Source organism: Patagioenas fasciata, chromosome 14 (assembly GCF_037038585.1).
Source record: "Patagioenas fasciata isolate bPatFas1 chromosome 14, bPatFas1.hap1, whole genome shotgun sequence".
Lineage (NCBI taxonomy): Eukaryota > Metazoa > Chordata > Aves > Columbiformes > Columbidae > Patagioenas > Patagioenas fasciata.
In genome coordinates, this window is record NC_092533.1 from 15,851,975 (window position 1) to 15,867,736 (window position 15,762).

At 40.2% G+C, this 15,762-nt stretch overlaps 1 protein-coding gene across 1 annotated transcript in view; it reads right to left on the reverse strand.

Annotated features, from left to right (window-relative positions):
* Positions 1-13,823, reverse strand: part of DOCK2 (dedicator of cytokinesis 2) — a 172,451-nt gene extending 158,628 nt beyond the window's left edge. Inside the window, exons 1-3 of the mRNA XM_065848779.2 lie at positions 13,626-13,823; positions 3,919-4,002; positions 890-930 (exon numbers count right to left, since the gene is read on the reverse strand). Coding sequence (XP_065704851.1) covers positions 890-930; positions 3,919-4,002; positions 13,626-13,665 — 165 coding nt within the window. The 5' untranslated portion in view covers positions 13,666-13,823. The remainder of the gene's footprint in view (positions 1-889; positions 931-3,918; positions 4,003-13,625) is intronic.
* Between the last annotated feature and the right edge of the window lie 1,939 nt (positions 13,824-15,762).

The following is a 15,762-nucleotide window of genomic DNA, read 5'->3' on the forward strand; positions in this document are numbered from 1 at the left end:
TAAAACAGTAAATGAAGCATCTAATACTTCCAAAAGGAAACTAAAATATTTTACTATCACATACAGTTTGAAAACAGACACTAATTAGTTGCTCTAAGTTAATGCAAGTTATTGCTAATACCTGCAAGCAACTGAACACAAAATAAGAAAAATGAGAAATAGAGACTTAAGACTGGTCTGATCTTTCTCTGATGGCATATTCTCTGCCAACAACCGGCCCTCTGCTCCCCAGATATCCCAAATATCCTTTAAGTGCCTGTCAAAGTTCTGTACATCCTTTTTCCCGGCTACAGAAAAGCAACTTCCACCAAATATTTCTATTGCAATATAGGCATGAGCCTCTAACTTCAAATCCCCACCTTTTTTACATTTGACACTAAAAAGTGTTTTTCTTGCTGCTTAACTCGGGAGTCTAACCCAGGGTAAAAACTTAATTTGTGGGCTTCAATTTCTAGGTATAAGAATACTGACTTTTTTTTTTTTAATTAATGTGATTTTGTACACTAGAGATCTATTTAAGAATTTAAGCCTGATGGGAGTTGTTTCTATTGAATGGAGCCTAAAAGAATCCTTAGCCAAGAAGTGCATAAACAGGCACATCAAATCAATTCAAAAAGTTATTTCAAATGGTGTCTTCAGCAGTCTGTTAACTTGAAAGCACAGTAAATTTGTCTTCTTTGATCTGCTTCTCCCAGTCCTCACTTCTAGTATTTACCAACATTGTCCAGGACAAATTCTAATCATTTTATTCATCTTGAAATGAAAAGAGAATGGAGATAGGTGGCTTCAGAGATCAGAATAGGACTATCTGATAAGAGCTACTAAAACACCCACTTCATGGGTTGATTCCTTAAAAACAATCTCATAGGAATGAATTGCATGCTCTTACCTCTGATCCTTTATGTCTTACTAGGTAACCCTTGTACCAACCTAAAAGGAAGAAAGACTGCACTCAGTATGCAGAATATTTGCATGAAAAGTATATAATAAAGTCACAGAGTTTGTTTTGTATGAGGACTATCTGGTGTAAGATGTTTAAAAATTAATAGTTACTCCATAAATACACAGATGAACATAAAGCATATTTAGCATGGCTTGCACTTTAACAAATATGATTGTATGGTCTACTTTCAAGTCTTGCATAACAAGTAGACTTAATCTTACCCAGAGTTTGACATCTGCACACTCACATAAAAAGAGACAGGATAAGCTCTTTCGTAATGTAATATACAACACACACATGCACGCATTTATCTCTCTCAATCACGATCACTCATGATACTGGATGGCCCATGAAGCTCTCCCGATTGTATTCTAGTACTGCTCCAATCCAGTACATGGTTGTTGTATATCCAACTTCCTTGAATGTAAGAGGAGTAAGCCATATTTCTGCATGACAAATCACAGCTTTTGGACCCAACTTGAAGAGCATCTTCCTAGGTAAAATTCGAGGCAGAACCTCAAGAAAAAGAAAGGTTATTATGGGGCTCCTGCTCCATTCATAGCTAGAAACCTCTTCTGAAAGAAAAGAATGCAGCATTGCAGTAGGGGCAATTAAAATACTAATTCAGACTTTGTTCCCTCTATATTCCAGTTAAGTCACAGTAAACTTCTACATAGAATCTAAAATAAAGAGTTCAACCTTACTCAGCTACAGAAGAAGCCACGTCTAATGTGCACACATTCCAACCTGAAGCATCACCTGCACAGCAACAGTATTCAACTCCATTGAATACTTCCTCTATTTCATCCCAAAGAAAGCATTTTATGACTAAAAGCATGCATTTGAGCATAGTTTCATGAACAGATATTATGTCTTCCCTACCACCGTTTCACTCTTACCATTTCTAACACAGCACAGGTAATTCAGCTACGCAACAAAAGCATTAGAAAAAAAAAACCAAACAGTAGTGTGAGAAAGTTAACGATAAAAGTCACAGGACAACCACTGACCTCAAAGACAAGCTCAGGACAGATTTTTTTCAGGTTTTTCAACCCTGAGGATTTTACCCAGTATCTTCTCAACAATGAAATTCCGAATGACTTCTAAAACTGAATTATTTGCATGTAGTCTCCAATTTACAACCAAGTGCGTAAAATCTATTTAATCCCATTTGCTGTGACTGCACGTGTATGCTCTGTGCATGTTTTTTGTGCACGCAAAACAAACTAAAATAGCACATAAAATGAACACAGGAAATAACCTGTTACTCGTGGTTACTCTTGAGCTGCAGCTGGCAGTATATTTTTAAGATACCTGATAACTTCCTCACTGGCACAATATGAAAGATTCTACTTGTTCATTGACAAGCAGATTTCATAAAGGAAACTATGACACAGCATGCTAAAGGCAGAACATTGAGAAAAGACTTTTAGATAGAAAATAACCCCACAAGGTGACAACTCAACTTATTAGGCTGGCCTGACAACAATTGTACCACAGGAGTCAGAAACCTGAAATGCTGTTTTTGAAATGAACAGAGCCAATGTATAGATGAGGAGGTTTCTGGTTTGCCGATATATTTTTTTCTTAGCCAACGTGTTTAGAATGGAGGTTTAAAGAACTATGCGGACCTTGCATTTTTTTTAGGAGAGAAGACAAGTTATTACTCATGACTTAAAGAGAAGTATCTATTGACTACTTGTCTAATGAGTGACATCAGTATACTCACCAATGCTTAGAGATATTGAATTTCTCTTAGAAATAAATAAATAAATACATATATACTTCTGTGCTCCAAAACATAGTAGATATAATTTCACAGATGCTCTTCTCCCAAAGAGATGGTTCCATGCAAAACAACCTGAGCTCTCTGAAGTGGAATGGGCTGGGCTCAAACAGCTACAGATTCTTTGCAGCCTTATGATCACAACATACAAAGTGTCTTTCAACGCTGAGCTGTCTCTATAACTGCATAACGCAGCAGTTGGCCTTTCTCTTGAACATAACTGTAGTTAATAAGATCCAACTGACAGACAGTGGGAACAGGTAGAAGAAAATATTTTTACATTGTATTTTGAAAAGCTTGAAGCACTTCATATTTTAAGCTCTTACCTGGTCAAGAACGTCACTGCAGATTGAAAATAAATTACTATTACAAAGACGCTTTCCAGATACCTAACAGTTGAGTTAGTAATAATTGCCCCCTTATTGCTTTATAGTAATAAAAACTTAAACAGCTCTGGCAGACTAACTAATTCTAACAAGAATTCAGTCCGGCTGTGAAGGTACAGATGAAACCAATATGGAGAAATACACTATCACTACAGTATTGACAATTAATTCAGCTTCACAAACATATAAAATTTTATGTTCGCCTTTTTTTTCATTACTTGCATTTATTTTACACTTATGCCAGTTGGCCACGTATCTCCACATACCAACTAGATAAGTTTGGATCAGCCTATTGACTCTATTATGCATTACTTGACATGGACTTCAGCTGTTTAGCATCTTCAGTAAGTTGGATGTTTTTCAGAAACATTTCTATCATGCTGACCTACAGACTGATTTAACATACTGGATTTCAATCTTATGCTATAGGATGATGAAGGTGCTGAGTATCTCCTAGCAACAAATATTTCATTTAGAGGCAAAAATGTACCCCATTAAAATTTCAATCAAATCTAATGTAACTTCCATAAGGTATATTACAAGCTGCCGTGAACTTCACATACTTTACATGCACCTTTATGACTTCCTCCTTTGGTGATAGCTTCCCCAAGAAACCACATGGACTGAAGCACTTCTGATTTTGGCTATCCAAAAATGAACAGGTTCTTCCTCAAAACAGAACCCCACCACCAATACAAATAAGTGTGTTAGACAAGTACTCAAGCAACAGAGGAAACACTGTGAAGTAAAAGGATTAAGTTATTCACACAGAGAACCCTATAGCCTGAAGGCAACTGACTCACCTTCACAGGACTCCAAGATATGGACCACATCACCGATCTGTAGAGGTAGTTGTGGTATTCCTGTGCCTTTAAAATTGTAAATAGCTGAAAAGTTAAAGGACAAAAATACTGGTTTTCAATATGGCCATACACTGCAGTTAAAATAAGACACATACATGGTTATTAAGATTCTGATACTAGAGTAAACAAACTAGAATAAACAAACAGAACCATAATTCCATCAACAAACTTAATCTGGTACCATCACTTAATATATTTTCTCATGAATATGCAGAGGTGTTAAAAATGGCTAGTGCCAAATCCAACAAAATCCAGTATATGCATGAAAATGAACTATTTCTAGCAATTGTTCTGCACATAATTTAATAGCACCTTTTTAGATACAGGTCTTCAATATATACCTGTTCATTGTGCTGGCAAATTGTTAGTCTGCTGGAATGACTAAAATTTAAATGCACAGTTTACAGAAATTTATAAGACACTGGTGACAAAGGATGCAGAGACTCATATGAAAAATGAAATTACTGGATGCTTTTCCTGTGTAGATGCTTCATCTTAACATGAAACTGTGTTTCATATGGAAAGAGTAGAAATATCAGTCATTTTCTGTATTTAATCACTCTGAAAAGAACACAGGAGCAGCAGATTTTAAAAGGGTTCTAATCAGAAGCTTATCTATATGTGGTTACCAAACAGCTAAGTTTCAGCAAGAATTCAAGCCAACGAGCTTCTTGAGTAGTTCTTACACTCTAGGGCTACAGGATGTGGGCTGCTATGGTAGGCATTTGTTTCTGCATATTATTTTTCCACAGGCTTAGTTACAGATTTTTACAATAGCGTTATAGAGTAGAAATGGTTATTGAAGCTAATGTCGCACAGGGAAACTGATTCAAACGTGTACGCCTGAAACCACAATTCAACTGCACAAGCAGGAACAGGACACTTGCTGCTAACCATGACCTCTGCTGTGCGGGAAAGGTTTTGGTCAGCAGGGCTTTCTTCCTTTGCTCATGACCGTGTCCCCGTCCATCCACACAGACAGAGCATCCACACTTGCAGTATTTGGGACTGGGGGAAAACTGATCCAGAAAGCTGAGCCTGCCTTCAGCGTATTCCTGCACTGTTTTTGCTCACGCCCCCAGGCTTCTAAAGCAGGATATTCACCTCTGCTAGACCAAAATGTATCCTAACGACACATTTTACTTAAACACTTTACTTCATTAGGTTTAAAGTCTCAAATTAAATTGCTTGTCATGAAAATGCCTGCGGTACAAGTGTAGAGCTAAATAATCCTCTTCACTTTTTCAAGTGTTCCATAAATTATGTATCTTGTTTCTTTTGCCATCATTATATTCATTATATTTCTGGAACAGAAATTAGAAGGAATTTCAGATTTAATTAAGAGGCTTATTAGACCATGATAAGTTCTTATTTTTATTGACATGAAGTGGTTCTTCTTCCTGGTTGGGTAAAACAGGGTCTGAATCATCCAACATAAGCAGGGAAAGAAAAAACAATCAAACACACACAAACCACCACCACACACCCCCCACGCGCAGCAGGGAAGCGAGGCACTGCTGTTCAGATCCACAGATTCAGCTACTTATTGAAGAGAATCTTGAAGACACTTTCTGGTGATCCTCAGAAAACTGCCTTAGCTCAACACAAAATTGAATTTAAGTAGTAGATGTGTATGGTAGAAGCATAGTTATATTCTAACTGGCTTCCTTTTATTAGTCCTGACACAGATTTCAATAACTGGAAGAAGGCAAATTACTCCCCTATGGAGAGGTGTGTTTAAAGAGACAGTTCCACAGGAGTGTTTGGGAGGGGAAGTCATATCCACATTGCATATTGGCTTTGCTCTCTTAAAAACTTCATGTAACAGCAATGAATATATTGAAAAGTGTAGTAAAAAACTGGCAGAGGAAGTGACTATATCAGCTAAGACTTCTCTAAATGAGCAAGTGGAATTGTAATGAGAGAGATTTTACTGTGTTATGTGGATCATTTGGTAGGATGAGTTTAACAAAGTACTTGACAAAGTTTTAAGCTATCGACCTATCCAGACATTCTTTGATAAGAAATTATCTCCCATACACCATTGCAAAAAACTCTGTGAACAATCAACCTAATACAATCAGCTGCATTCAGATACATTATCTACAGCACCAGACAGCTTAGCTATCACATCTGCTGATTTTTCAATTATTAACTGTGAGAATTCTACCCTTATATCCAGTTAAATCTTCTGTCAGCTGTAGCTGACAATTTCCCTTACAAACTGTGACCCTCGTATATCGCGAGTATCACATCAGAACTCACCAGCCAAGAGATGGGTTCCCTTTCCTTCAGCCCCTGTTGAGATCTTTGGGGTTGTGCAGATGCAGATTTGTGTGCACAAACACAAATTTCACTTATGGAAACCTGCATGGACTTAAAGGGGTTTTGGTAGGAGACTCACAAGTGTTTTGTGTGTGTGGTGGCAGTGTTTGGTCTTTTTGTTTGGGTTTTGTTTGGTTGGTTAGTGAGGTTCTTTTTCTGCTTTTTGTTCTTGTCTGTTTGTTTGTTTTAAATAAACCCACCAGCCAGTAGAAATAAAGTCCTCTTCAAAATCACTCCGAAGAACCACTCCACTCCCTGGCATCTTCTATCCCAGCCATAAATACAAAAGGTGACAGTAACCTCAAGGCACAGAAGGTGGCCTGCTTGGGGACACCAGCGTTCATTCTAAATTCCAATAGCAATTGGTGACCTCGGGAGCAAGGTCCCAGCAAGGTTGGTGGGAGAGCTGTGGACAGCACTTCCCTTCCCAGCAGGCAGCGTCAGGCTGAGGTGCTCCCATCAGTACTGTATCTGTGCACAGGTGTGTCAGACCCTCCCAGAAACGCACAGTGAATGTCCGGGAACTCCGGCCTCAAGACAGTGTTCCTAAATACAGACTTTACAGTTGGTTGAGAACACAGTTTGCAAATTTTCCCCTAAATCAGCAAATAATAAAAGCTACCCTTTTTAGAGCTCGCTATAAACTCAGTGGTAATTTTATAGCAGAACAAACACACACAACACATAGAACACTAAAAACCCAATGCAAAACTCCCTTAGATTCCAGGTGTTTGTTATAGCTCCCACAGGAGATGAGCTGAAAGCCAACACACCACTACCAGAATATTGCTTCAGAAAGTAAGTCTAAGAACCACCGTGTCAAACTGCTAACACAAAACAATTTCCAAACTGCACTGTGCTCAAGCACAAGTGGGCTTTGAATTGTACCTCAGGAACAGTGACAAACCTCATGTGGAAATATCATGTAGGATTTCTTGACTTCTGGGAAGAAACTTGTAAAATTTGTGATCTAATATTCCAAGTTAAGAATCTCTCAGATCCTTAAATCTCACAGAGCAAGTGTTCTGTAATGAACGTGACATTGTTTCAGTTCTAATGAATATTTCACAGGTCTGAGACATGTACCACAGCTCAAGGTGGGCTAGAGGCTAATTTTATTGCAAATCATGCTCAAAGGATCTGTTCTCAGACAATAATTAAATACACAGTTCTTACAAGCTTAACCTTGGGGCCAGATGGAGCTTTTAGCTGACTTGAGCTACTTATTTTCCTTCTTAAAACAAAAATAGAGCCAGTATAAGAACCAGCTAGTTTTATGAACATATTTTTTCTGACTCTTTAACCGTTTCATAGGAAATAGTAGCTTGGCCAATTTTCTTAGAAGCCTTTGTGAAGAAAAGAGGGTTTAACTGTGCTTTTTTTCTTTTATTGAAAACTTGCGGATAAAGAGTTTCCTTTCCCAGCTTTGTCCTCACCTTACTTCAGTTTGCCTCTTGTATTTCATGCAACTGCTGTTGTTTCCCAAGCACTTAGAACAGTCTGTTGGGTTCAGGGGCTGCAGTTGATGAAGTTGGCAACCCACCCAGAACAAAGCTCTGCCTCCTTTACAGCTCAGCCCACACAGATCTCACATAGATGTAAAAGAATATCCAGAGGTCTTCAGCAGCTGAAATCAGACAAGGCAGGCTTTGCACTTAGGCTGAGCACACGCTTTTCTATAGTTTCAAAGAAGTCACCCAGTTGTACCCCCAGCTTATGCTTCTAATAGACAAATACCCATTTTCAGATTCAGGAGTACAGAACTCTGACACTTGAATTTAACACGCCGACATAATAATTTGCCAGCTCATATTTTTTTTCACAAACATGCTAGTTTCCTCAATGTCTGAGTAGATTTCAAGCACTTTTCCTTTTGCACATTACTAGGAAACTGTCATCCAAACTCACTAGCCTACTGTGGCAGAATGCAAACCCCCCTCTCTCCCCCCCTCTCCTTCAGTATGGAGGGAGTAGGCACATCTCCCTCTCTCTCTGTGTGAGGCTGACAGCTTCTTCTGTTTGGCCCAGAGCACCCTGGCCAGGGCCATTAGGAGAAGGGATTGCCAAGGCGCCAGTGAGCCGCTGGGCACCTGTGACCAGTGTGGGGGATGTTTGGAGGCTTCAGGGGCACCCCACACACGGTGTGGGGGTGCAGAGAAGCTTCTAGAATGCCTACAGTCAGGTCTGATCAGCCAATAAAAACGGGACTCTCTCGTCGAGATTCCACCCATTGTCACCGGTCGCTCGGAGCGCGAGCTGAAGATGCTGCCACCCGGAGCCCCCCTCCCCGGGATGGAGACCCCGCTTGCCTTGCCGCCACGGGTGTGAGTAAAACTTCTTGCAGGATTGCGAGTGTATTTATCCTTTCCGTGCACATTTACACGTGTAACTTCCCGTGCTTAATACAAGTACGTATACAATTATTTCCTCGCACAATCGCGAGTGTATTTATATTCCGTGCAGATTTACACACGTACTTTAAATTATTTCCTCGCACAATCGCGAGTGTATTTTCCTCCCGTGCTTCCATATAAGCACGTGTAGTATTCCGTGCATATTTGCACGTGTAAGTAAATTAACCCTCGCAGGATTGTGAGTGTATCATAAATTTACCCTCGCACAATCGCAAGGGTACACTTTCCGTACTCACTACGAGTACCTATATCTCTTTAAGAATAACCCCGCACCGTGTTCATGCAGTGTGTACTCCTCTGGGACTCGGGGGTGGTTCCGGCATTGTTTTGGGTGAAGCCACGTGCACGCACTCTGTGGATCTCCTGTTGTACTAGTTGCTGCCCCTTAATAATTTTCCTCAACTGATACCCGAACCTATATTTAAGTCACTTTTGGAGTGCTAAACCCTGTTTCTCACCGGTTTAATAAAAGTTGTTTTGGACCCTGTTGTCCCTTAAACTAGCCTCGGGGTGCCTCCGTGACACCTACCATGACTTTCCTGTCCTGTAGCAGCCATAGAAGTAGCATACGTTTGTACCAGGCATGCTTCAAGACCAAGAACTAGCCTCCTGTGTAAATCAGCAATAAGGTTTCCAAGTGCAAAGCTGAATATCCGCTGTCTGGCGTACCCTGTTGAACTCTGAGACACACCAAAGCGGGCACACAGCCTGCACCCTGGCACCACCAAGGAGCCCACTGGGACTGTGTGGTCTCCCTCGTCTACTCAACCTGATACTGCTCAGCCAAAGGTTGGGTCAAACACTTAGGAGCTCAGACTGCTGATCAGTGCAAACTGAAGGTGTTGGGCACATTTCTGATAAAAGACTTAGAAATTCAACATGAGAATCATTCATCAGAGACTTGAAAAAGATTTTTTTGAAAACATAGAAGAAAAAATATCCCAAAATCATTAAGAAGTTTCCAGTCTATATTATTCCAAAAGCTTGTAAACTCTTAGACTTTGACTCAGCAGACTCGGTTTGCCCATATTTGATTTTCCTGAGACACAAAAAGCATGCCTACAACAGACCTTATATTCAAAAAGTACTTTGTGACTACAGTTGTCAGTACCCCATATTCCTGACCTCATTACTCCACGAACTTTCTATAGTTAAAATTTAGCAATTACTCTATTTTCCCCTCAAGTTTTTAAGACCATATATTTATTTAATTTTTAACACCTCCTTAGAATTCCCTTCCAAACTAAATCCTCAGAATGACTATTTTCCCAACTGATTTTTTTTTTTTTTGGGGTGGGAAGGGGGAAGCACAGGCCAGACCAGCTGGGGGTGGTGCTATGTGTGTGTGTTTGCTTGGGGTTTTCTCCTGCTATTTTTAACATAAAGAAACAACAAATACATTTAGTTTCCAAGATAAATAAAGGAAAATAAAACAGACTGTGAACCGACAGCTTGTGTGAGAAAAGGAACTCCAGGGTATAAGCTATATGTTGTTGAATTTTTAGTTATCTATTAACTTAAAGCAATTATGTATAAGCAGAAATGGAACGCTCCTTACTGAGGATGACCCACCACAAAAAGTCACATGTATGAGTGCTTATTGTTGGAAAGTAAAAATGTGGGAATGCAAGATGTGCAGTTCCAGCCACAATGGTCACTAACATGACCATCTGGAAGGTCAAAGACATAATACTAACATAATCAGATCATAATAAAATATAAAGGGCCTTGGACAGATTGTGTTGAAATACATGTCTCATAATTGTAAAGAGTTATAGCCCAGACTTGTGAGAATGGTATCTCGGGCCGGATAACTGCCCCGAAGTGTGTGAGATGTGTGAATGTGCCTGGGCCTGGTCTGTGAATGAGTGGAGAAACAAGCGAGACAAACATCACATGAGTTTAGTGTGTTTTTAATAACAATTATTGGAAAAACACCTGATGTACCTGTAAATCCTACAAAATTGTGAATGGTGAATAAAGCAAGCGGCCTAGGTCAGCTCTCTGCTTGGCCAGGCCCTGCGCTTTTTCCCAGAACAAGATCTCCGCCTCTGCGTGAATTTCTGTCTGCGTCCCGGTATGCGGCGCTCCTAATCGCCACAGCTTATATAACTCGTATTCTGTTAGTGTTGGAAAGTCCGTTTGATTATTGTTCTCATTTTCTCTATTCTGCTTCGCAACAGACTAAACCACAGGCATTGCTACGATTGTGATTTTTTACAAATATAAGAAGTCTTGTAGTACAATGTTTAACAGAAAAACCTTCTTTAGCCCAGGAAACAGACTGATTCGGGGTGAGCAGGGAAACAGCAAATGGGGGTACTATTGCCACACTCGATGGCACAGCTTGCACAGATTCTCCTTTACATCCAAGTCACATATGTGCTTGTTGCCTAGAACAGCAGGGGAGTAAGCACAGCAGAAAGCAAATACTACCAGGTCTGCAGTGTCAGTTCTCCCATCACATACTCTAGATCTTTAATGATGATACTCTGTTTTGGGTTTCCCATTGGAAAGCACAATCATACTCACCCCTCTTCAAGGAGCAGTTCAGTCTGCAGAAGGCACGTCTAAACCATATGGGAGAGCGGTGCAATAATTGGTTATGGCTATAGTAGCTACAGTAGAGGGAATGTATATTCAAAGCACATGTGACAGTGTCCAAGAGCTACTGTTATTTTCCAGCTTTGAAACTGTATCGTGGATTTCTTAAGATCTGCTAATCTGCCAGCTACAAATTTTACAGGCTAAATATATTTACCCTAAGCTTCGCAGCCATAAAACTTAAAGAATTATTTTTATAAACGGTAGGCCTAATCTCATTTAGCCCGTTATTGGTCCCGCACAGGCAAGGCTGTGCAGTCTTTGTTCTTGAGCAAGTAACAGACTAGGCTTACTTTTTTCTCTCTGTAAACCCAAATAACCAGACCGAAGGAGACTGTTGACTTCTCAGGAAGAGTGGCGAGACAAGGAAAAGCAAAATACCTGGCAGACCACATTTCAGAAAGCATTACCTGTGCCTAGTTGTGCTTACACTGATATCCCCCTATGAGCCACACATGTTCCATACTCCAAAGTGAGGGGCCAGAGCTGTTCGAGCGGACAGCGTTTGACGAGCAAGAGCACTGGTCCACTGCCAGATCACATACAACCTGATCCTCTGAGTTTTCAGGAACTCCTTTTTCTTGTCTCTACAGCAGTTTAACCTTAACAGTATTCAAGTACTGCCATTAGGTGTTCTTTTCTATTATTTGCTTTCTTTTTATGCGCTAAAAGTATTCATAAGTGATTCAGTTAACAGCTTAGTATTTTGAAATACATTTTCTTAGATCAGAGCTAGAGAAGACTACCACTATAAAAAATAGAGTATTCCGAATATCATATTTTAGGTCCAACAGTGCAGTGAATTGTTCAGTCAAAATGCTCTGAAAATAAACTTCACCACATTGTCATTAGTTTACAAAGTATGACTACTAGATCATACTAACTTTCTATATACTCAGTGATCACACTGGCTATGAAGTTATAAACAGGCCCAACTTCCCTGAACACAGAGCAGGGCACGGTGATGGTGGAATAGGTGACAGATCACAACCAGGGGCCTTTCTAGGGGACAGGCATTGGTCAGACCCAGCAGGTTTATCCACCGCAGGGGTATGTGCAAAGAATCACTGGCCCATATCACACTTTGCATCGGGTCAGGTTCTTTGGCCCCAGTAACGTTAAAAATTATAGTACAAGAATAGCAAACCTTTCTTGTCATTACATGAAACTGACCCTGACCCAAAACGCTCCCTGTAAAAAGCTGCTACAAACGAAGCTAATTTTTTATTATTGCTGTGAATAACTGATTAGTGTTTTCATCCATATGCACGATAACATCCATCACAAGTACAGGGATACCAGAGACCACATCCAACAAATCCAGTTATTTTCCCTCAAATCAATAGCTTCCAGAACAAGTACAAAAATTCAGTGCTCACTACTATTTGTAAAACTGAAACACAAAATATGTACAGCCTTTATTTTGTAACAAACTGCCACCAGAACAGGCTACTTCCATTTCACAATTCTGCTACCGCTGCACATGGAAGTTGAACAAGAAGACATTCTTTTCCTCTTAGTAATTCCTTGATGATTCATTTTATTTCATGAAGCCTGATGGGTGGGGTTTTTTGTTTTTAACGCATACCAAAAAATATTGTGGCCTTCTTAGAATAAAAAGTGTCTTTTAGAATAATCCGGGGATTCCAGATCAACAATTATGCAGTAGTAGGTAAAATAAAACATAAGATGTACAAGATAAACTGTCTCACGTACTGAGAACCTGCAGTTAACTTCGGCAGATTTGTTTCACATACTGCAGCACCAATTCCTAATTTTAAGGTTTTTAAAAAACAGCTATTCAGCCCTTCTTGCAAGTTAACATATTTCTTTCTAAGATAAACTGATGTTGGACAATGACTTTCCTTCCAAACTTCTTACTTACTCACTCATATGCAGATTTTTCTGTAGCACTGACCACATCTCAGAAGCAACTGTAGGATTCCCCTTCCCCTGCATTTGTTCCCCATAACTTTTGGCTGCTATTCACTCTACTACATACTACTGACTTACTCAAGCTGTTTCTAAAATACTGAGATGGGAAGAGCTGCGTTAGTGTGAGAGTTCAAGATTTTAGAGGGGTGTGGTGGGGTGAAAGGGCTACATCTCCCAAGTACATCTCCTCATGTACTTCTTGTCATTCTGTTCGAAAGATTAAAACTCTGTATGAAATTAATCATTTCAATTAAGCCACCATGGTAAAGCGGAGGGTGTTAACTCATCGCACCAGAGAAAACACCTACCCACATCCTGTTCAGATACCATGAAGACAAAATTCAAATGGCAGTTTACTGAGTTACATACCCACGCCACTCTTCTCTGTCTTGTGCCATCTCGCCATCATACATGAATCCGTGGGGCTCTGAAGGATGCTCACCACCAAGGAAACCAAGATTTGTAGGACACAGACCTCAAGATGGTGACAAACAGGCTCTGGCACCGCGCTCTCTTTCCCGGCTGCTGTCGCTGAGGACCAGCGGGCTGGGGCAGCCACGAGGGCTCTGCGAGATTTGCTGCTCTTCTGAGCTTCCTTCCTCTTTTCTCAAGATACTGTACCCCAGTCTCATGGGGGAGGGGAATCCCAAACCGGCTGTTTCTTTTGCATGATACTTGTTGTAACACACATGGAGACAAAAATGAGCAGAACTACCCCAGTCCTCTCCTACACCACCCCAAACTTCAGATCTAAGCTGGAAGGCTACTGTATGCAAGCAGAAACTCTGTACACCGGTTAGTTGGGTTCTGAAACATCAACGGGCCTTGTTTCTTAAATGTCACCAAAACCCACTTTTAGAGATTTGACTCCACAAGACACTACATCTTAAAATCTACTTTCTTCTAACCTGTCCTGGAATGTGGATTTGTTTGTCACAGCAGACTACCCCTCATGAGAAAAATGAAATGAAGACAAAGCCACAAGTTTTCAAACTGCACCCATTCCTTTTTATCTCCCACATTCTAGCTTTGGAGGAACAAGTAGTAGAGTTTCTCTTTATTCTCTAAACACAGCAGCACTGTCTTAAAGACATATTGTCAAGACAAAACTTTAAAAACTAATTTATTGTACATGTACAGCCTTTACTTTCACACAGGCTACTAGCTGAACTAACTTACATAATGGCCTTTTGGTTGTGCAAAGATCATGCCAAGTTGCTTGTAATTCGGATGAAGTGCAACATACAAAATTGAAGGCGAGTACATTGGCTTCATTCATGTTCTTCACTTAGAGTTTGGAATTTAGAAAACAAAACAAAACCACCACCAACAAAAAGACAAAACAAAACAAGATGAAGAAAATGCTTTAGAAGATTGATTGTTTCTTTATCTCCTGTTCAATACAAAAGTTATATGACAACCCTGTCCTCTGAATATTGCAACTTAGCAATCACTGTTTATCAAAACCATTTAGAGTGCTGTGTTTCATCTGTCAGGATATTTTCGATAAATTAAGAACTGACATGTCATGTGTTGAACCAGCCATCACGAGAAGCACAGACTGCCAGTCTGTCTCATTGCACATGGAATTCTGATACCTATTTCTGGAGGAAAAAAACCCTCTACCATGGACTTGCTTGAATTGCCCTAATCATAACCATGTCCACATACTAGTTTAGTAAAAGCACTTAGCTGGTGATTTTTTTAACTAGTTATCTACCCCCAAAATAACGTTGAATTCATGTTATTAGTGAGCTAGATACTGAGCAACTCACATTATGTCCACGTACAATCAGCTACAACTGAGAGTCCTAAATATTTTCCATGGAACATCCAATTTATATTGTTTATCTGTCAAGAAGAGATTGAGGCTGAACCATTTAATCTGTTCCTTCACTAGGTATTTTGAGCAAGAACTTCCTAACTAGCCGTAAGTATCTTCCTCACTCCTTTGAGTCTCGGCTGCAGCAATTCTCCCCTCCCCATGCACTATCTGGCCCAGAGCTTGTGACTTGTTTTCTTGTTCTACATTGCTCTTCCTCCTTATGTTTCCCTGTAATACAAAAGTTCTGAGGAAAATGGTTCCTTTCTAGCACTCAAACACATGCTTCATCACAGAGGTCTAATAAACCTAATTAATACAATATTATTAGATTCCAAAATGAAATTATATGCAGAAATTTCACCTCCAGACTGGGATCAACCTTGCAAGACTTTTCCAGTGCCCTGAATCTCCTCCATCTCAGAGACCCAATTGCACAGAGCACAGGGCACTTAAAGACCCCCATGCACTGGAACGTAGCTCTGTCCCCTCAGTGGCCATGTCCTCCTTCTTACCACCCCAGCTCATCACAGCTGCCCCAGCTCCAGACCCCAAGCTCCTCAGGTCATTGCTGCTCCCCCCCTGCCACCCATTTCCCCCCCAGCTGTGCAGAGCTGTTCTTGCTTCCTCCCATCATACTCTTGTGGTACTTTTGCAACTCATTTGCCGCTGGCACCTATTACC